The sequence below is a fragment of the Oryzias latipes genome, chromosome 11 (assembly GCF_053564925.1).
Source record: "Oryzias latipes strain Hd-rR chromosome 11, Olatipes_Hd-rR_3.1".
Lineage (NCBI taxonomy): Eukaryota > Metazoa > Chordata > Actinopteri > Beloniformes > Adrianichthyidae > Oryzias > Oryzias latipes.
Window position 1 is genome coordinate 22,423,921 of NC_136247.1, and position 20,625 is coordinate 22,444,545.

The 20,625-nt window shown below is 40.5% G+C and overlaps 2 protein-coding genes across 2 annotated transcripts; one reads left to right on the plus strand and one right to left on the minus strand.

The window, feature by feature from the left end:
- The first annotated feature begins 2,155 nt into the window (after nt 1-2,155).
- Nucleotides 2,156-3,843, plus strand: LOC101159278 (type-4 ice-structuring protein-like). The gene is made up of 4 exons (XM_011480771.4): nt 2,156-2,231; nt 3,024-3,093; nt 3,182-3,287; nt 3,606-3,843. Exons 2-4 carry the CDS (start codon nt 3,045-3,047, stop codon nt 3,742-3,744), a joined length of 294 nt encoding a protein of 97 aa, XP_011479073.3. The 5' UTR covers nt 2,156-2,231; nt 3,024-3,044; the 3' UTR covers nt 3,745-3,843.
- Nucleotides 3,844-3,949: 106 nt separating this feature from the next.
- Nucleotides 3,950-20,352, minus strand: pabpc1b (poly A binding protein, cytoplasmic 1 b). Its single transcript, XM_004073802.5, has 14 exons — nt 17,387-20,352; nt 14,234-14,427; nt 13,456-13,571; nt 12,679-12,818; nt 12,480-12,574; nt 12,269-12,406; nt 10,999-11,094; nt 10,500-10,866; nt 10,317-10,427; nt 10,088-10,224; nt 9,929-10,013; nt 9,629-9,759; nt 4,398-4,497; nt 3,950-4,318 (listed from the first exon to the last, which is right to left on the minus strand). Exons 1-13 carry the CDS (start codon nt 17,577-17,579, stop codon nt 4,405-4,407), a joined length of 1,896 nt encoding a protein of 631 aa, XP_004073850.1. The 5' UTR covers nt 17,580-20,352; the 3' UTR covers nt 3,950-4,318; nt 4,398-4,404.
- Between the last annotated feature and the right edge of the window lie 273 nt (nt 20,353-20,625).

Consider the following 20,625-nt stretch of genomic DNA (forward strand, 5'->3'; position numbering starts at 1 on the left):
TAACAACACCTGAAATAATCAGGTGATATAAAATTCTGTTTTGTCTATTGAAAAACAAGCGAAAAGCTCTAAATTGGAGGTGCAAAATCCTCTAAAATCACATTGAAACTGTGAACTGTAAAGTTTGTACTTGTATAAAGCAACAGAAATGACCAACTTTACTTGGGCAGCTGTGACTTTAGATCTGCTGAAGAAGACGTTTGTTTTTTCTAGTTCAAATTACTCATAATGTTATGAGCTAAAAGATGTTCTGACATGCAAAAAAAAGTACATTAAGATGTGTTTTAACCTCTGATAATCAGTTTGGGGCAAAGTTGTACCAGAATGATCATGTTCAGATACCTAAAACTAAGATCACAGTGAGGACTTTTTGTTCTGCTATCAGCATCAGTTTGTGGAATCATGATGTAATTCAGTAAAAACACGCTCATTCCTGCGGCCGGTTGCCTCATGCAATCGCTTTCACGCTGTAAATAGGTCAAGGCTCCAAAAGGCCGACACTAACCCGAACAACATGAATCTGTGGCCAGATTTTCTGTTCAACAGACTTTATAGTGAGTTGTTGTTTTTGCAGGTCCAGCCTGCTGCATGGACACAAAGACAGATCAGTAGTTGGAAACATGGTCCACATGACCACATCTGGTAACGATTAAAGCACAAAAAGGAAGGGAAAAAAGGCATTTAGAGCGTAAAGTCAAGATTTTCTCAGAAAAAACAATATTTTAAGTGATTTTTTAGTCATCACCTAGTGTTGCCATCCAGACAAACGGTTTATCCGTGAGGGTTGCATCAGAGAATCAATTATATTCCAGAAGTTGTGAAGAGTTGGAAGCAACCGTTGGATTTGTGCCAAACAAGAAATAGAGCTTCACCCCAAATCTCAAAAAGTTTATTATTCTTTTTTTGCAGGGTTGCACATTCAATGAGAGCAAACGAATCCCCCCAAGATAGACAGCTTTCATCTGTTTTGTGACTACGTCATCAGTGATGTAGTCTCCTTTCTCTGTTTTTCAGAGGAATCTCTGGAAACTAGGTCGCCAAAACGTGTCTATTCCATGTTAAATGTTGATTCATCAGCTCCCATCTGTGTTTCGCTAACATTTCTTAATCTTGGCCGAAGTATTTCATTCTTATTTAGAGGGTACGGGGAACCAAAAAGTATAGGAAGTTATTACATGAATTGGGGGTTAGAGACAGAAAAAAACTGCAGCACAGACAGAAAGGGGCGGAGCTTCACGTTAACTTAACTTAGTAGGACAAAAAGATATGAACTCAAAATAAAAGATCTGATTTATTCCTAAGGAAACATATATGCTTTCAAAATAAGGTCACCAATAATGAATATGATATATAAGAAACGGTAAATGGTGCATACTTATATAGCGCTTTCTACCATCTTTCAAAGGCCCAAAGTGCTTTACGGTCACAGACCCATTCACACACTGATGGAACACTGGCACCAACCTCCCACCAGAGGCAAGGTGGGGTTCAGTGTCTTGCTCAAGGACACTTCAACACATGGGTGGGCAAGGCAGGAATTGAACCTGCAATCTTACGATCATGGGTCAACCGCCCTACCGCTGCACCACGGCCACCTAAGAAATCACACAAACAGTACAAAACATTTCACTTCCACAGTCAATCCTTCCCATATATGTACAGAGGTGGACAAAATAGTTGGTACCCCTCAGTTAAAGTAAGAAAGACCACAATGCTCACTGAAATGACTTGAAACGTTCAAAACTAACAATAAATTAAAATTTATTGAAAATTAAATCATCAAAATCAGCCATTACTTTTGAGTTGTCTAATAACAGAATTATTTAAAAAAAACAAACTAATGAAATAGGGCTGGACAAAAATGATGGTACCCATAACTTCATATTTTGTTCTACAACCTTTTAAGGCAATCACTGCAATGAAACTGTTTCTGTATTTGTTAATGACCCTTCTGCACCTGTCCACAGGTATTTTGGCCCACTACTCATGAGCAAACTAAAACATTTTTTTGTGGATATTATCCAGTGATAGAACAAATGTCTGGTGAGTCTTTTATTTTTACATGGATCAGTACATTAAGTGACATCCTCGGGACAGTTAGTACCGCACCACAAAACATCCTGACATGGTTTTTTGCTTTATCTCATCCGGTCAGATTAGTTTGGGGCAGAACTATAAGAGGGGCAGGAGTCCTGCAGGGAGGCAGCAGCTTCTCTACATTCCCTCAACAGGTGAGTCTCATCCTCTCATGGACCTTTTCTGGATTTATACTTAACTTCACTTTTTTTTCTTTAGTAAAGTAAACTGTTTACAAAAGAAAAAACTTGACAGATATGATTTTAGATTTGTGTTAAACAGAAAGATTAGAATTTTTAGGTCAGACTGGCCGTTTCTAAAAAGCAAAAATAATAATGAAAACGTTTTTTTATTTATTTTTTTGATTGACTAAAGTGCACCAAATGTTTAAATGTAAAAAATAGTTTAGGATAAGCTCTACACAACATGTAAACACAGCATCTGAATTAACGAAGGACAAAAACATTTTTTTATCTTAGTTTGGAAAAGGGAAAGTTGCATGTTTTTTTTGGGAAAAGTGAAATAAAAATCAAAGGATTGTTGTTTATTTAAGATGCATAATTCAAAAGTTTCACAAACTAAAAACTGGAATAATTAAGTTAATAAGTTCTCATTTTCAGCATATTTATCCTATGATCCTGAAAACAAAACACCAGTTTCATCACTGAATCATTATCTTTACCCTTTCATGAAATATGCTGATAATTTGAATTAAATCCACTTACTTTCACACCACCTTGAACAGAAAAACAACAAACAACAAACAAATATTTGTTCAAATAATTGGAAATTAGATTAGACATGAAGAGGTTGAACAACACAGAGCAAAGATGAAAAGTTGAGTAAATTTGCTCATTAAAAACTGAGATTATTAGGAAGGTTTGAACTAAAAAAAAATGACCAAAACTAAAAGTTTGCTCTTTTGCTTTGATATGCTTGCTTTCTAGGTCCTGATTCAGTCAGCAGCCATGAAACTGTCCATCATTGCAGCAGTTGTGGTGCTTGCTCTGGCACACGGTAAAACCAAAGCTTTAATGACATTGCTGTGGTGCAGGAAACATCTGCGTTTCTCATCCGTCTTTTTCAATCTTTTCCAAATCATCAGGAACATTTGCCGATGAGTTGGACGACCTTTTGAAGGACGTCCATGCCAAAATGTCCAAAGACTTCAGCGACATTATCAACAACCCGGAAGTCAAAAGCCAAGCTCAGTGAGTTCTGTAGACCTTCGTAAAGCTGGAAAATCTCTTTCCTCCACATTCAGAATGACTGACATCAAAGACCGTTTCCATGAAAGGAGACTCAGTTATAATCTGAGCCGCTCATGTTCTCAGAAAGGACAGACGAGGAGGATCACTTTTAACTGAATCCAGCGCTTTAAGTGAAAAAGTTCCCAGCTGCACTTATTTTGAAGTGACAAATGTCTCTTCAAAATAAAATGCCCAGAGACACGCATGAAGATAAATGATTGTGGGAAAACTCCTCGTAATCGTCAACGGTCATTAAGACATTTCTCTTTGACTCTTTAGGCTCTTCTTGGACGAGAAAAGAGGGCAGCTGGAGCCCGCCGTCGAGCAGATCCAACCCCACGTTGACCCCTTCATTGAAAAAGTCCAGTCCTTCTTCGATAGACTGAGAGAAGAGTTGGCCAAGACGAGCAACAAGTAAAGCAGCTGATGCCGATGTTTCAGCCGGAAGCACATTTTTGGGCTAGTCCTTTGACTGGATCAGCTCTGAAGCACCATTCAAATAAATGCTCAAGCACTATGGCTGTTTGGTTTCATTTGTGAGTTTAAAATTCTAACATTTTACTGATTTCTGTTACATTGATGATACCGGTACCCCTTAAAAAAAAAAAAAGGACACAGTAAAGTAATTTTGGAACTTTTATTTAAGCAAGCAAAGCAAGGGAAAAATCACAGGCATGGAAAGCTCAAACAGTTAAAAGGACTAAAATGGCAAAAGGAAAGCTTTCATTCATACTTTGTCTTAGAACTCTAAAACCCCATAGAACAGGGGATCTTTTAGTTTCTTTTCTCCTCTCTTTTTGAACAGATTTTCTCTTTAACTTAACAAACCAGGTTTTTTTATACATGTATTTTTTCTGTCTGGTTGCAGACTTCTTTTCCTTTTTTTGTCTTCTTTTTTAAATGCTGTTTTTTTTATTTTATTTTGAAGGTTTCTCTTTTTTCCCACTTTTTCAAAAATCTCCTCTGTGAAGCTCTCTCGAGGTTTCCCACCCCTGTTGAAAGAAATCAAATATGGAAGCTGCATGCATATATTTAAACAAACAAACAAACAAACAAAAAGCCAGCACGCACCTCGGGTTCAGACACTTGGGCCTGCGGTTGAATTAGTCGCCGGCTTCTGTGCCACCTCTTTAGCCTGGTGAGCCTGCAGCACAGCCACGGCTTCATCCACCTGGAAACAAGAAATGGTACCAAGAAAAAACAATCCTCAATTTGAGGTTTTAGCCATATCTAATAGAAACAAATGAATTAAAATGGAATAATTTCAATTTTAGTATGAATTATTATATAAATTAGAACAGGTTAAATGTTTTGGTCATTCTGATTCCTGTTAGCAGTAAATATTCGACTTTTAGAACAGAACATGGTACCTAAAAAACGACATTAAAAAAGTCCCAGTCATGTCACCAGTACTAGTATTGATGGTACAGTCTGGTTTGAACCATGTCATCTTGTGACGGGGTGATCAAACAGCTGGGGGTCTTTGGTCGGAAAACAAAAAGTTTAACAAATGACTCAAGATTTGCCACCAAAGTTTAAAAGTTCTGCATCAACAGTGTGTAGTTTAAATGAATGGTCTCCAACACTCAGGTCATGGACCGGTACCAGTCATTGGGACAAGGGGAAGAAGAAAAAATAAAAACAAAAACAAAGCCCACATGTTTTCAGTTTTATTTATAATCAGATTCTGAAGGTGGTTTTATTTTGAAATACCACTCTCCACCACATCCAACCCGTTCTTGAGGCACGTCAAGTCGCTCGTTCGTGTGTCAAAAATACATCTGCAATTTTCTTAAAGCTCAGACTGTTAAATAAATCCCCAAGCTAGCAAAGCTAACAAGAAATAAACAGATTTGGAAAGTTTATCTCTGCAGAAAAGAACCAGAGAGGAAACGGAAGATAGCCTTCGACTTCAAAATAAAAGAAGTCATTACTTCAAAAATGGATTTACTGGGACAGTCGTTTCCACAAATCATAACAAAAACCCATAATATTAAGCAACTGGTTGTCTAATGTTAAGAGAATGTTGCCAAAAAAAGTCATTTAAACTGTGGATTTTTGTGTATTAATACATTCAGAAAATATCAGTTTAAGTGACTTTTTGGTTTTTTATCCATCACACCTTAAAAGTCAGGCGAGGCTGAAGATGACGTCTGATTTTTTTAAGTTTCCATTTCAGCAGTTATGGTTTAGGAGGAAATCTATGTCTCATTTTATTGATTCCAAGATGAAATCTGGAGCACTAATAAAGTCAAAAGATATTTGACAGACGGAAGATACACTTTACACTCAGATTTAAGGGAAACTGAAAGCTTAAAAATATGAATCCAGACCCCCACTTTAGCCTCACACAGACGAGTCTGGGAAAATATTCTCTGACATTGAATGAAAAGGTCGGGGGCCACGGCTTCAAAACACTATCCTGTACAAGCTTTAGGAAGCTGTTACACTAAATTCTGTGGCAACTGGGATCAAACATTTAAACGTTATTACTACATATACAGTAATTTCCGGACTACAAGCTGCTACTTTTTTCCTGCGCTTACAGTCCTGCGGCTTATTCAGTGACGCGGCTAATTATTGGATTTTTTTGCCGGCCGCCGTGTACGTATTTTTGGACACAGAGAATGGTTTGTATTCTCTAACATCAAACACAAGTCATTTGTTTTTCAACACACCTCTAAGCAGCCAAACAGCATGGACCTGACTTCAGGTCTTAGACACTTCAGTCATGGTTCAACAAAACGAAACACGCATGTCCAGCCGCATCCCAGAATACTTTGGTGCCATTAGACCCAACGTGCACGTGATCGCCGCTACAATATGATGAAGCTTTCAAGTTAAAAGCAATCGTTAAAAGCAGCGTGAAAAAATCACCAACGGGTTTGGAAAAGCCGGTCAGCTGCGTGACGGAGAGAACAGCGCATGCTCCGGAGTGCATTTACCTCTGAGTCATAGTGACTCGGCTGGCTGCACGTAAATATGTGGCAATAATATCAGCCTTTATTTTGTCGGGACACGACTGGAAACACAAATTGACGTGGTCGTGTTAACGGTTTCTAAGGACTGAGCGGAGTTTTGCATTGAAACGCTCACAGCCTCCGTGTGAGCTGGAGACTGCGTGTCGTGTGAGCTGCGGGGCCGATGGCAGTCTGAAGGCTCCCACACGTAACAACGCATCCGCCCCTCATACACAAAACGTACAGTATTAAGTCCGATTGCTCTGCACAGACACGATTTGCTCCGTCCACCGGCGCAATGGGGACGAAGCGCTCCTCCCTGTAGCCGCGCTGGCCAGAGCTGTCGGAGTAGATAGGAAGGGGAGACAAGGAGCGCGCGGGAGCGCGGAGGCGTCGAGCCATTCTGCAGGCTGCAGCCAGGGCTTACTCGAGGCGTCCGCGGAGCAAGTGTTTGTTGTGGAAGGAAACTTCTGACCCACGCGCCGCGAGGAGGCGCGCGTATCGCGCTGAGGCGCGCGCTTTTCAGTCGTCGCTGCTTTATTTTACTAGCGTGTTTTTTAAACAGCCCTGTTACTCCCATAACGCTGCCGCGACACAAGCGGAAGGAGAGCTTTACCCGTTCACCCCTCCATGCACTGCTGCTCATTCTTAAACACGTACAACAGAATGGCGAGCCGGGCGTTGGCCCCGCCTTTAGCCCCTAAGACTCATGGGAAATGGGGTATCGGGGATGTAAATTTCCTCATCATAACTGAGGGATGTAATGTTGATTATATGGTTACTTTTTGTAATTTTATGTGTGATACCTAGATTGTCAATAAGTTAAAAAAAAATAATAAAAATAAAAACCATAACTGAGGAACTTGTGAACAGAATAGAGGTGCATACTGTTTGGCAGATGCAGATAGACTCAAAGACATGAGCCTGAGGCAAAAATGACTCCACCCACTGTGTGCAAATAAATCACACTTACACTCTGAGTCAGGAAGTGATCCGTCAGGATGACAATGTTGTCTAATTCCTGCAGCTTGTACCCCGACGCGGCTTGTGTATGTATAAAATTAGTTAAACACGTGAAAATGTGTAATATCAAAAAAACATGGGGCATACTTAATACTATTCTAAGAAAGGGTAACAAGGAAGACTCCTATCCAAAGTATTTTATTAGTAAGAGTGAAGAAATAGATCAAAGGGAAGAGATTGCTAAAAGATTTAATGATTTCTTTGTAAACGTGGGACCTGAGTTAGAAAAGCAAATCCCGGATCCAGGAACATTTAGAAAGGATGTGCAAATGTTAATTGACAGAAATCCCAGTAGCATGTTTCTTAACCCAGTAACTGAAAATGAAATATTAAAGACCGTGAGAGGAATGAAGGGTAAACTCTCTACTGATGTTAATGGCATTGATATGGCCTTGGTGAAAACAGTAATCAGTGGAATTCTGAAACCGTTAGAATATATCTTCAATTTATCATTCCAAACAGGTTCATTTCCTAATCAAATGAAAATTGCAAAAGTTATACCATTGTACAAAACCGGGAACAAGCATCACTTCACAAACTATAGGCCAGTTTCTATGTTACCGCAGTTATCAAAGATTTTGGAAAAAATTTTCATAACCCGATTAAACTCTTTCATCGAAAAGCACAAGATACTGGACGAAGGACAGTATGGGTTCAGGTCAAATCGATCAACATCACTGGCCCTGATGAATGTAATAGAAAATATAACAAATGCTATTGATAATAAAAAACATGTAATCGGGGTATTTATTGACTTAAAAAAAGCTTTCGACACAATTAACCACTGTATATTAATTCATAAATTGGATCGGTATGGCATTAGGGGGTTAGTGCTAGACTGGATCAGAAGCTATTTGAGCAATAGAAAGCAGTTTGTAAAGGTTGATGGTGCTTGTTCCCAATGTTTGGACATTGTTTGTGGTGTCCCTCAGGGGTCGGTTCTGGGACCAATATTGTTTATTTTATATATAAATGATTTATTTCAGGTTTCTAACAAATTACGGCTAGTTCTATTTGCTGATGATACTAATGTGTTTTGTGATGGGGATGATTTGCAGCAACTCATTGAAATTGTTAAGAAGGAGATGGAAAAACTGAAGCTGTGGTTTGATGTAAATAAGCTTTCACTAAATTTAAGTAAAACAAAAATGATGTTATTTGGTCACCATAAGGGTAAAAATATTGACATTGACATGCACATAAATGGGGTGAAACTTGAAAGAATTTATGAAAATAAATTTCTTGGGGTCATAATTGATGACAAACTAACCTGGAAAGCACATATTAGCTACATACAAGCTAAACTATCCAGAAGTATTTCTGTCTTAAATAAAGCTAAACTGGTTCTGGACCACAAATCACTCCACATGTTATACTGTACATTAGTTTTACCATATTTTTCTTATTGTGTAGAGGTTTGGGGGAACAACTATAAAACAACGTTACATTCACTTTCAATACTTCAGAAGAGAGCAATACGAATCATACACAAAGTCAGTTACCTTGAGCACACAAATAAATTATTCATAGAATCAAAATTACTCAAATTTTACGATCTAGTAGAGTATTGTACCGCTCAAATAATATTCAAGGCCAAAAACAACTTATTACCCACAAATATCCAAAGGTTATTTATTACAAAAGAGGAAAAATACAATTTTAGGGAAAAAGATACATTTGTCATACATAAAGCACGTACAAATAAAAAGAGATTCTGTGTTTCAATTTGTGGAGTGAAGTTGTGGAACAGAACCAGTAAATGCTTGAAACAATGTCCAAACATAAAAGAATTTAAATATAGATACAGGAAGATGATCATGGATAAATATGTGCAAATACAAAAAAATACAGAATGTCAGCATTTATAAATCTGCATACTTTGACAATACGTTTTGTTATTCATTTGTATGTTGTTTGGAAATGAAAATTACATGTATATATGTACATATACACTTGGGTAGGGCACTGGACTCTGATGGTGGGAAAGTAAGGGCTTAGGGTAAAGGGGGGTGAGAGTTTATAAGATTTTTCTTCTTCTCACTCCCTTTTGGACTGGTGTTTATATCATTTTGTTTTGTTTGTTTTGTATAATTTACTTGTCTTTTTCTTGTTTTTGTAAGTTTTGTCTCGTTCTTGTCTTATTCTGTTATTTTACATTTGTTTCACTAGTCCAAAATAAAAAAGACTACTACTACTACTAAAATGGGTGGGTGCGGCTAATAATCGGGTGCGCTTTGTAGTCCGGAATTTACGGTATATTAATTTAGATTGAAATCTATGTGGTTTCTCCGTTAAAGCCTGGTGTTTCACGCCATCTACCTTTGAACGGAGAGACTCCGGGGACTCCAGCATGTGGAGCAGCTCCGAGTTGTCGATCTCCAGGAGCATTCCAGTGATTTTGCCTGCAAGGCTGGGATGCATGTTCTGGATCAATGGGAACAGCCGCTCGCCTGTTAAAGAGACAGACGGAGCAGATCAACAATCGAAAAGGAATCGGCACCAACCGGAGTCTGATAGGAAGTCCCCACGTTCAATACCCAGCAGGCCACTGGGGAAGAAAGCCCGGGGCATTTACTGCCATGTGGGAGTGGATGTGGAAGTTTTGTTTGGACTTCTTACCCAGCATCTGTTTCTGTTCCTGGAGTGGAGCGGCAGCCAGCATGGAGGCAGTCAGGGGTTCCTGGCCCTGAATATGGACTGCAGGCTGAGAGCAGGCGACAGAAGAGTGAGTGAAGGGCAGAGTCGGACTCTCTTCAGGTGTAGCTAAACTTCTTCTACCTGCAGAGTGACTTGCGGCTGAGTTGCGACGTGCTGCTGGGGATTACGAACTCCTGTTGAGTACTTGTACTGAGGCCCTCCACGGACATGAGTGGCTGCAGTGGCAACTGGGTGACGGGGGCCGCTGCTCTGGGCGGCTGCAGGAGGAGGGAAAGAGCAGCTCAAGATAAACAACACATCCTACTGGAAACAACCGACCGAGCAAGAGATCCATGTTTACACGACTGACCGACACGCTGGGTGTTCATCATCGGGGGCACCTGGGAGGAAGCTCGCACTGTGCTGAAGTTCTGGGGGCGTGGTCTTGGTGGACGCATCACTCCTGGCATGTTCTGGAAATCTGCATCCACAGCGGAACAGTTACATGTACCTGACAAGGCTCTGCTGCAAAGCAACACCGCTACACACTCACGTTGTGGTCGAACACTTTGTGTAGTCCAGCGGGGGCCCGGGCGGAGCTGAGCCATCTGGCCGGCGGTTGGGTAGTACGCAGAACGACTCTGCGCCTGAGGAATGGCGGTCATGATGAAGCCAGAGGGCGGAGCGGGCTGGTAGGGGTTCATGACGGGGTTTGCCGCGGCGCGGGCGTTGGCCACGCGCTGCATGTACTGAGTAATCAAGTGAGCTTGCCGCTCCTCCTTCCTCTGAGCCAGGGCTACATACAGCGGCTTGGTGGCGACTATGCGTCCGTTCATTTCCGTCACAGCCTTCGTGGCTTCTTCCGGGGACGAGAAGCAGACGAAGCCGAAGCCTTTGCTGCGGCCGCCTTCCATCATCACCTTAAAGTGCGGGAGAGCCGAAGAACACGAGGTGAGAGGCATGAGCGACCCACGACACATGCAGAGAAAAGACTTTCGCTCGTGGGAGCTGTGTGGAAGTTTGCAGAGGAGGGACAAACACAAACAGCTCACCTTGGCACTTGTGATCGAGCCAAATGGTGAGAACTCTTTGCGTAAGCGTTCGTCATCAATGCCGTCGTCCAGGTTCTTCACGTACAAGTTGACGCCCTGCAGACAAAAATGAAATAAAAGAAAAACACACATCAACAATGATTCAAAAATAAAACTCAGCACGTCTTTGGTTACACCTAATAATACAAACATGCATCAAACCACTCCAAATTACCTTCATTTTTCATAGCCAGAAATCAAGTCTTTATTTAGTTTGACAGGGACCACAGGAGCATTAATCGAGGGAGAGATGCTTTTTACCAGACTATAAGCTCTAAGAACTCATTTCTATCTGCAGCCACCAAGACACACAAATGCAAGAATTACCAATTAGCATAAAACAGTACAATGCCATTACATCCAAGTTACAATTATTTCATAATACAAGACAAGAGATTGAGAAAAACACAGTACATACACACTACATATTTAACAATGGTGACATGTCTGTTATGTTAAAAAAAGTTTGTTTCAATTCTGTGTCATATTTTGGTAGGTTTTTGCATAATTTTAAGCATGTTTGAAGTTCACTCCACTCAGCGATTAAAAAGAAAAAGGCTGATTGGCTCAGAGCACTTCCTTCTGCCACGCTGGCCGTTCCATCCGGACCTTGTTGTTCTGCTCATCTGTTCTGATGTCAGCATAGCAGAAGCTCTGGAGGAGCCGCATTATTCATGAACTTAAACAACAGCTGTAAATTTGCAGTCTGGATAACGTTTTCAAAGCTGAACATTTGATATTTGGTTAGTATTTTTGCACTGATGTTGAGATTTTCTATCAAGAACCCTCAGAGCTTGTTTATAGACAGACTCCAGAAGTTTCATATTTGTCTTCTTTGCTTGTGACAAATGTTAAATGAGACATTCTCATTACATTCATGTAGAGTTTGGGGCTTGTTAATGAGTTTTGTATGGAGCTCAAATTTGACAGATTTTATTTTAGTGTGTGACAGACCCTTTTTATATGCCTCTTGAACGTTAATGAGTCCAAAATTATGCCAAGGTATCTGTTTTCATTTACACTTTTAATAATTTACCCCTGAACCTTAACTGGAGGGTAAATGATTTTGTCTTACCGAAAAATCCTTATAGTTAGAAAATAAACATTAGAGTCCACAGTGAGGAAACAATGAAGCCTGTGTCCTACAGTTTCACCATTACTGCCATTTTAGCCAGTGCTCCCTGCCAAAAAGATGAAAAAAAGAGCCTATGAAAGTAGCAAAGAAACTTACTTGGTAACGGGTCGTGCGGTCTTGTTTCATCTGTTCGAATCTGCGCTTCAGCTCCATTTGGCGCTCCATCTTCTTCTGGGCTCGTCCAACAAACATGATCCTCCCGTTCAGCTCCTTTCCGTTCATTTCGTCAACAGCCTGAGACGATCGGAGGGCAAAACCAGTCACCCACATGACCACAGATGTCACCAAAAAAAAGTCCTAATCTCACCTTCTGGGCATCCTCATGGTTTTCAAAGCTAACAAACCCGAAGCCTCGACCCCCGCCACTCTCATCAGTCATGACTCGAACACTCGTGGCATTTCCTAGGCAACAAAGTTCAACTGAGGTTGCTAAATGTTGCCATAGAAACATGTTCCATCCCTTTAGAGATCTTTGAGGAATAAATCGTATGCAGGCTTTCACAAACCGAATTTGCTGAAGATCTCCTTCAGTTTCTCATCATCCATGTCTTCACCAAAGTTTTTGATGTACACGTTGGTGAACTCTCTGGCTCGGGCGCCCAGCTCAGCCTCGCGCTCTTTGCGGGATTTAAAACGCCCAACAAATCTGTAAAGAGTAAAGTTTTCATTCATACATCCCTTTTGTCAAACACAACATAAAAATAACCTTAACAAACTTGACAGTAAATGCAATCATACAAGAGCCTGACAAATTCTGAATGTGGTTGGTGAGTTTTCACAAGGAAACCATTCAAGTCCCACTCCGATCATCTTCTGATCTTTAGTAAACGCGTTCCCATTGTCTTTTGGCTATGATTACGTGGCAGAGAGTAGTTCATTGGAAATTCCGCTCCGAGTTGAGGGCGGGAATGTTGGTGCGAATGCAACTCCGCCCCCCTTCCCCTCCCCATTGGTGACAGCTCCAAAAAGGGAGCTTGGTGCCCATCCAGTTTATTTCCTAATATATTTTTCAAAAAGCTTTTTTTCATCTGTTCCTGATTTACAATGATCTGAATAAATACTTAGAAATGCAATTGTGAGTAATTTTCTTCATATCCGTCATTTAACATCAGAAAAATGCCATGAGAGCAGCTTAAAAACACTGAAAGCACCATTTTTCATCAGAGTGGGTCTTTCAACCAGAAAGCCACAAAATGTCAGAGCGTGTAGCATGCTAATAATCTTCCAATTCAAATGTTAGTTTCCAACCAAACAGCTGATTATTTGTTAAGACATTCACTTACACTTTTCGGTCATTGAGCAGCATGCCATTCATTTTCTCAATGGCTCGTTCAGCCGCATCATGAGTCTCAAAATGCACAAAGCCGTAGCCTCTAGAGCCATTTTCGTCACAAACCACCTTAGAAAAAGAAAACACGTCACGTTTTAAAGGCGTACACACATACAGCACAAATCTTTTCAGATGCACTGCATCTCCTTAAAGAATCCAACCGACTAAAAGTTCTGCAAACTCATTTCCTGATGGTCCTCCTGCAGCCAAAACAGCTCAGGCCTCTTCACCCAAAGGCTCCACAGCCGCTTGTTTAACTCCTCTGTTGTGCCTAATTATTTACATTTGTGATGAGTTTACAGTTTTGACGAGTTTTGTCATGTATGTATAGAATAAGTACAATTTATGTATGGAAATGGCAATGTCAGAAAGCTCAGGAAAATGATGGTAAAAAAAATAAAAAATAAAAATAAAAAATGAAGGTAAAAGATCATGTTTGGCTTTTTTTAATACAAATAAATCTGCAACAGCAGGAGGATTTTATTTGACACAAGATGTATTTTATTTTCAAAGGAACGTTGCTGTCAAAGTTAAAAGAAGCTATAATTGTTATATATAGAAAAGTAAAACACTGTTATGAATTCCTTCTTGTAAACATTTCAAAGCTTTGTTTTATTGATACCGTGTCATTTCTAAACTCTAGCTGGTTTTGCTCTATAGGAAACTAACCCAAATGGCTTTTTTGAATCGTTCAAAGTTCCAGGTTTGGGTCAGGATAACAAGCTATTTACCTTGCAGGAAAGAATGTTGCCGAAAGCAGAGAAGGTATCATAAAGAGCCTTGTTGTCGATGGACTTGTCAAGATTCTTGATGAAGATGTTTCCCACGCCACTCTTTCTCAGCGATGGATCCCGCTGTGACCACATGATGCGTACCGGCTGGCCTTTAATCACGTCAAAGTTCATGGTATCCAGAGCACGCTCAGCTGAAAAGTAAGAAGTTAAAAAAAAAGTGAAAAATTGCCCCCAAAAAACATATAAATACAAGTATATATAGGCAAAGAGAAAATGTAAAGGGGAGGGTAAAATTACTACTGAATATTGCATGTTTGTATGTTTCGCAATACATCATGATATTTCACTCTTAGTCTCTGCACCCGCTGGTGTGTCGGCCAATCACGGCGCTTTTTACAATGACCTAGGAATGACACAAATGCCCAATTAGCACATTTTTAATTAACATGAGTTCAATAATGGTTTTGGCTTTGAAATGTTTGGTTTAAAACAAACTCTGACACAAAATTATAAAAAAAATTCATGGAAGTTTTGAAATAGCGTGGGGGAGTTTCGCCTGTTTTTTTTAAAGCCATTTCTCATATTGTTTGGAATTTCTTTTGGATTTATACATGTTTATAATGTCTTTACACGTTTGCGCTTTGTCAGAAAAGATAAAATCAGCTTGATTGATTATCATTTTATTGTAAAAAGAGGACAAAATCTCCCACTCAAAATATATTTTTTTGTACATTTTCAGGTTCAGTTTTGGAATAATGCAATAAAACAATTCTTATTCTTTTAAAAAAAAAGATGAAGATGTACTAAAAGATGGATATGAAGCAATGTCACAAAAACAATTCTAAAGATAAATTAATAGAGGAAATAGGAAAAGGCTCTGGACTACTAAAGGTTGACCAATCGTATTTAATTAAGCACACTTAAAACGAGCTACATCTGCATTTAAGAGAGGAACAGAGCAAGGGTGGACCTTGTCCTTATCAATGACATGCAGACAAGCTTTCATGAGGGAGGTGCGGCTGGTCCGGAGAGCTTCAGCCAGGAATACATGAGTTCAGAGCAGTCGGTTGGTGTTCAATATGATCTTACAGACTCACACCGATCATCTTTTGATCTACTGTTAAATCGATGACATGTAAAAGGTAGTTTGCCATCTCTCTGGTTGGGTGGGGTACTCCTGCCCCAGGTGGAGGAGTTTAAATATCTTGGGGTCTTGATCACGAGTGATGGTGTCTAGTCCAGATACCTCCTGGACGCCTCCCTGGAGAGGTGTTCCAGGCATGTCCCACTGGGCGGAGGTCCTGGGGAAGACCCAGGCTGGCCTTGGACGCCTCGGGGTCCCCCCAGAGGAGCTGGAGGAAGTGGCCGGGGTGAGGGAAGCCTGGGCATCTCTGCTTAGACTGCTGCCCCCACGACCCGGTCCCAGATAAGTGGAGGAAGATGGATGAATGGATGAATGGATGGATGGATGGATGGATCTAAAGGCCTATTCACACCGGGACGAATTTCGCCGGCGATTTTCGCCGACGCTTAACGCCTCGTGACTAAACAAAGGGCACCAATGAGAGTGTGCACACCGACGCGAAAAAACGCCACGCGTCAGAGCGTCAAAAAAAAAACGCCTCGGATTCGGTTTTTTTTTCGACGCGTCGAAATCTATTCGACCAATGAGAATGGCGCTTTTGCACACGTGTCTGGAGCTTCTGAAGTTACAGTAAAACACAACTTGGGGGCGCTCAAACACAAAACTGCCTTGCTGAACACACATACCAGCGAAGAAGATGGACGCCGTGTAGCGTCTACACAGCAGCTAAGGAGAAGTTGGAGCAACTGGTGCTTGAAATATTCATGTTTTCTTTGTATGATTCTGACAAGCGCGTAAATACTTGCTCTCTTCTTCTGAGGGAAAAGCGACTTTAAGAAGCGTAAAGTTCCGCAGCGCCACCTTGTGTACAGGAGTATTTATGTTTACATTAAGCGCCATCTAATGTCAGGGAATGAAATTGCATGTTCGCTCGGCTCATCGTCAGCGAAAATCGCCTGGGTGTGAACACAAAAAACGTGGCGAAAAACGCTGGCGAATAACGCCTGGCGAATATTCGTCCCGGTGTGTACGGGCCTTAAGTGTTGTCATTAGAACACAGTATAGTCTTTTTAAAATGTTCATATTTATTAGGTTTTTACTTCGGGAAATCGGTGACGCCATATTTGCCATTTAGAAAAAAAAAAGTATTGAGCATGGTATCCTAATTGCTTTTCAAATCCAGGGCACTAGTTTGTCCTGCACGATCTAGTTTTTTGTATTTAGGGAGTAGGGAGGGAATTCGGACAAAGCTGTAGATTCGGACAGCTCTACAAAATGGCGAATATTGCATTGAGTAGTGAGCAGGGAAGAATACAGCCAAAGCTTCTGCAAAGCCACAGTAATTCATGTAAAATTTTCCTCTGAGTTGTGGGAGGGACCATTGGGACAGAGCAAACCCCGCCCATTCAACTTAATTGAATATAAAGACATTTACAGAACATGTAGAAAAGTGCATCCATATAAAATTCTAAGACAAAATAATTACAACAATGATATGAAATGAAATGATAAACAGAGAATGTTAAGATAAACAAACAAGATTTAAAAAAAACATGGAATATTTTAATATTCTAGGGGTGTTATCAAATTAAAAATTAAGTAATAAAAATATGTATTTATTTAAATAAAAATCGTTTAGAAAAATGACTAATTTAACAGTAATCTCTATGTTTTTATCACTAAAACAGGGCGGAGCAGAGAGCTTGTGTCCCGCCCAGCGTATTTTCTACGTCACGTCACATATGCTCTTTTTTCCCCCCTCTGCTCCTGATTCACAACAATATGATTAAAGACAAACTAAGAAATGCAACTTCAAGCGTATTATTCTTATATATCTCCTTCATCATCAGAAAAATGCCACAGAAACATGTAAAAACACAATTTTCATAAGTGGGTCGTTAATTAAAACGAAATTCTTCGGGAACAGTTGAGTGCTCCTGGGGGGGTGAGCCGCTGTACAGTTAGGCCCCCCAACGACAACAGTTTCAACTCCGATATGCTAGCATTATACCTGGGAGTATCTGTACGTTTTCATCTTTAATGGTGCATATTAGAGAATTCCTCACCGTCCGCCGGCTGCTGGAAGTTGACATAGGCATATCCCAGGGACCTCCGGGTGATCATGTCCCGACATACCCGGATGGAGACGATGGCTCCGGCCGGGCTGAATTTCTCGTACAGCATGGCCTCGGTCACATCTTGATGGAGATCCCCCACATACAGAGAGGCGATGGGGTAACTGGGAGCGCCGGGGTTCATCTCTCCTGCTGGACGTGCGTGGAGGCTCGAAGTCGAAGGAAGCTGCCTGGACGGAGAAGTTGACGGTTTGGTTCCCCAACGGTCTGCGGCGTCACGTTAGATGCCGGCAGTTGGACTTAAAACTTTCCGGATAATTGTTTTTTAAATGACAAATAGAATTCCGGCGATGTTAAATGCAGCTCTAGGATGGAACACTCAACGGTCTAACACATTTTTAGCTCGACTTTGCCTTTCGGTTGTTTAACCTCTCTTTTCGTTACCGTCCAGTCCGAGAATGACTTACTCCAGCTTTAACGTAACAAAAAAGAAAATGGGGGGTGGGCTTTTTTAAATGTATTTTTTAAAAAAATTGTAATTTTTTTTTTATTTTTTATATTTTTTTTTTGCCGTGTGCTGAGCGAGCTCGGGAGCACACGCAATCACATAGCACTGACAGCCGGGGTTTGGGGGAAGGATTTTATCCGGAAGTTGGTTATATATACTGTCTTGACGTCACTGGAATCATCCAATCAAATTTAGGTGGGAAGGAAAAAAATCTTAAAGGGGGTGTTGACCACAACTTTATGATGAAATCATTTAAACCTACATTGCAAGTAACGTGATCTCATATAAACATTGGCTAAAATGCAGTTATTTTAATTTCTTTGAATTTTTGGTTAACGATATAGAATTTACTAAATAGCCAGAAAAATATGCCCCTTTTGATTTCCACTCAGCTTTCACCATGAAATACCTTCATAGATTCCTGTAGAACAGGATTCTGCAACCTTTAGGAGTAAAAGAGCCATTTAGAGCAGTTCTTCAACGAGCAAAACCTAGTAGGAGCTGCAAACTCTTATTTTACCCTTTAGGATTTTTTTTTTAATTGTAAATATGAATTATATTTCTTTTTTGTCGTGAGCAAAAACAGAAATATAAAAGGGAAACAAGCATTTTGTGAAAATCTTAAATTGTCCTTTACATTTGACAGTCTTCAAAAAATAAAACTAGTAAAACATGTGTATATGAACTCTATGAAAACACATCCTATACCTGAACAAATGAAATATTATTTTTAAATGCTTTATTCTTTACGTAGTTGCATGTCCTGACAACACAACCACACAAAAACTATTCATGGAAATTAAATGTGTCAGCATATGGCGGTCTTAATGTGGAATCATACTCAAATTCAAAGTGGAAAAGCACACAAGCTGATCCAACTTGGATGCAACGTCTTTGAAACAAGTCAAAATGAGGCTCAGTAGTGGATGTGGCCTCCACACGTTAGAATGTCATCCCTGGGTATGCTTCTGATGAGGAGGCAGATGGTCTCCATGGGGGATCTCCTCCCACTCCTGCACCAAAGCATCCGCATAACTCTTGGACACTCTGTGGTGCAACCTGATGTTGGTGGATGGACCAAGACATGATGTCCCACATGCGTTCAATTGGATTCAGGGTTGGGGAACGAGCAGGTCAGTCCAATACATCAATACCTTTGTTTAGCAAGAACGGCTTATACACTCCAGCCACATGACAGGTACCATTGTCTTGCATTCAGTGCATGGCCTATCACACCAGCATACAGTCTAATGGCAGTCAGGCTACCTGTGGTGAGCACATGGAGAGCTGTGCAGCCCTGCAAAGAAATGCCGCCTACTGCCAAACCGGTCATGTTAGACGGCGTTGCAGTCAGCAGAACATTCTCCACAGCGCCTCCAGACTCTGTTTCATCTGTCACCTGTGCTCCATCTCTAAAGAGTGCAGGGCACCAGTGGCGAATTTGGCAATCTTGGTGTTCTCTCTGTAAGCACACCTCCCACATGTGGACGTCATACCTCCCTCAAGAGAGTCCGTTTCTAACAGTTTGAGCAGATTGGTGCACATTTGTGGCCTGCTGGAGGTCATTATTTCAGGACTCTGGCAGTGCTCCTCCTATTTCTCCTTGAATAAAGGAGGAGGAAGCGGTCATGATGCAATGTTGTCGCCCTCCTCCACATCTCCTGATGTACTGGTCTGTCTCCTGGTAGAACCTCCACCCTCTGGCCACCACGCTGACAGACACAGCAAACCTTCTTGCCACAGCTCGCATTGATGTGCCGTCCTCCTGGATGAGTTGCACTACCTGGGCCACTTGTGTGGATTGTAGACGCCGTTACATGAAACCGCTGGAGTGACAACCTTGTTGGTGTTCAAAAGTCACCAAAACATCAGGCAGAAAACACTAAAATGAAGAAGTTGTCTGTGGTCAGAGCCACTGTTTTATTGGAGGCGTCCTGCTGATTGCATATCATTTCCACCTGTTGTCTATTGCGCTTAAAGAAAATCATGTGAAACTGTTAGTCTTCCTAATTGGACAGTTTGATTACACAGAAGTTTCATTGACTTACAGGAACGCTGAGTTATTAAGGTGTTCCCTTTATTTTTAGAGTAGTGCATTTGCAACATTCCCTCTAATATAGCTACGTACCGTTGTTGTGCAGCATAAGACATGTTCTTTAAAGTCATAAAATAAACTGAGCAATCAGAAAAGATCAGACTTTTTTCCAAAGTTTTGCTAAATGTTTAGAACCTGTGCATTTTGAAGACAAAAAAAGACAAGTGCATAGATAGAAACAGGCTTCTTGATGTGCATAGTTCATCTTACGGGTGCACCTTAGCCAAATTTTCATAAACGTAACTAATCTAAGTTAAATCAATGTTAATTAAGTAACTCTTGCTCTTAAAAATTACTTTATCTTTGTTCAACAGAGAACCACAATGGAGTGGTAAAGCGTCTCAGGTTGCAAACCGCTGCTCCAGGGCCACATACATATGAACACCTTTACAAAAAATATGAACTATTTAAGCTCACAAAAATGGAAGGAAACAAGTCAGATCACAGGAAGCTGCTAAAATGTCCCCAAAGCTTCTTAATTTACTCACCAAACCGGAAATAAACATTTAAAATCAAGACTTAACAGGACAAAAAGATTGAGATACTTAAATAACGGCCACAAGGAATGTAAAAAGTCACTAAGGAATCAAAAAAGACATTCAATAAATCTATAATTTGATTAAAAGC

What these genes read in the sequence shown, in the direction of transcription:
- LOC101159278 (XM_011480771.4), top strand. Translation starts at nt 3,045, where the DNA reads ATGAAACTGTCCATCATTGCAGCAGTTGTGGTGCTTGCTCTGGCACAC. An exon ending in GGTGCTTGCTCTGGCACACG is followed by an intron (nt 3,094 to 3,181) that starts GTAAAACCAAAG and finishes CCAAATCATCAG; the next exon opens with GAACATTTGCCGATGAGTTG. An exon ending in GAAGTCAAAAGCCAAGCTCA is followed by an intron (nt 3,288 to 3,605) that starts GTGAGTTCTGTA and finishes TTGACTCTTTAG; the next exon opens with GCTCTTCTTGGACGAGAAAA.
- pabpc1b (XM_004073802.5), bottom strand. Translation starts at nt 17,579, where the DNA reads ATGAACCCCGGCGCTCCCAGTTACCCCATCGCCTCTCTGTATGTGGGG. An exon ending in GCAACATTCTTTCCTGCAAG is followed by an intron (nt 13,572 to 14,233) that starts GTAAATAGCTTG and finishes TCTTTTTCTAAG; the next exon opens with GTGGTTTGTGACGAAAATGG. An exon ending in ACCATGAGGATGCCCAGAAG is followed by an intron (nt 12,407 to 12,479) that starts GTGAGATTAGGA and finishes CGATCGTCTCAG; the next exon opens with GCTGTTGACGAAATGAACGG.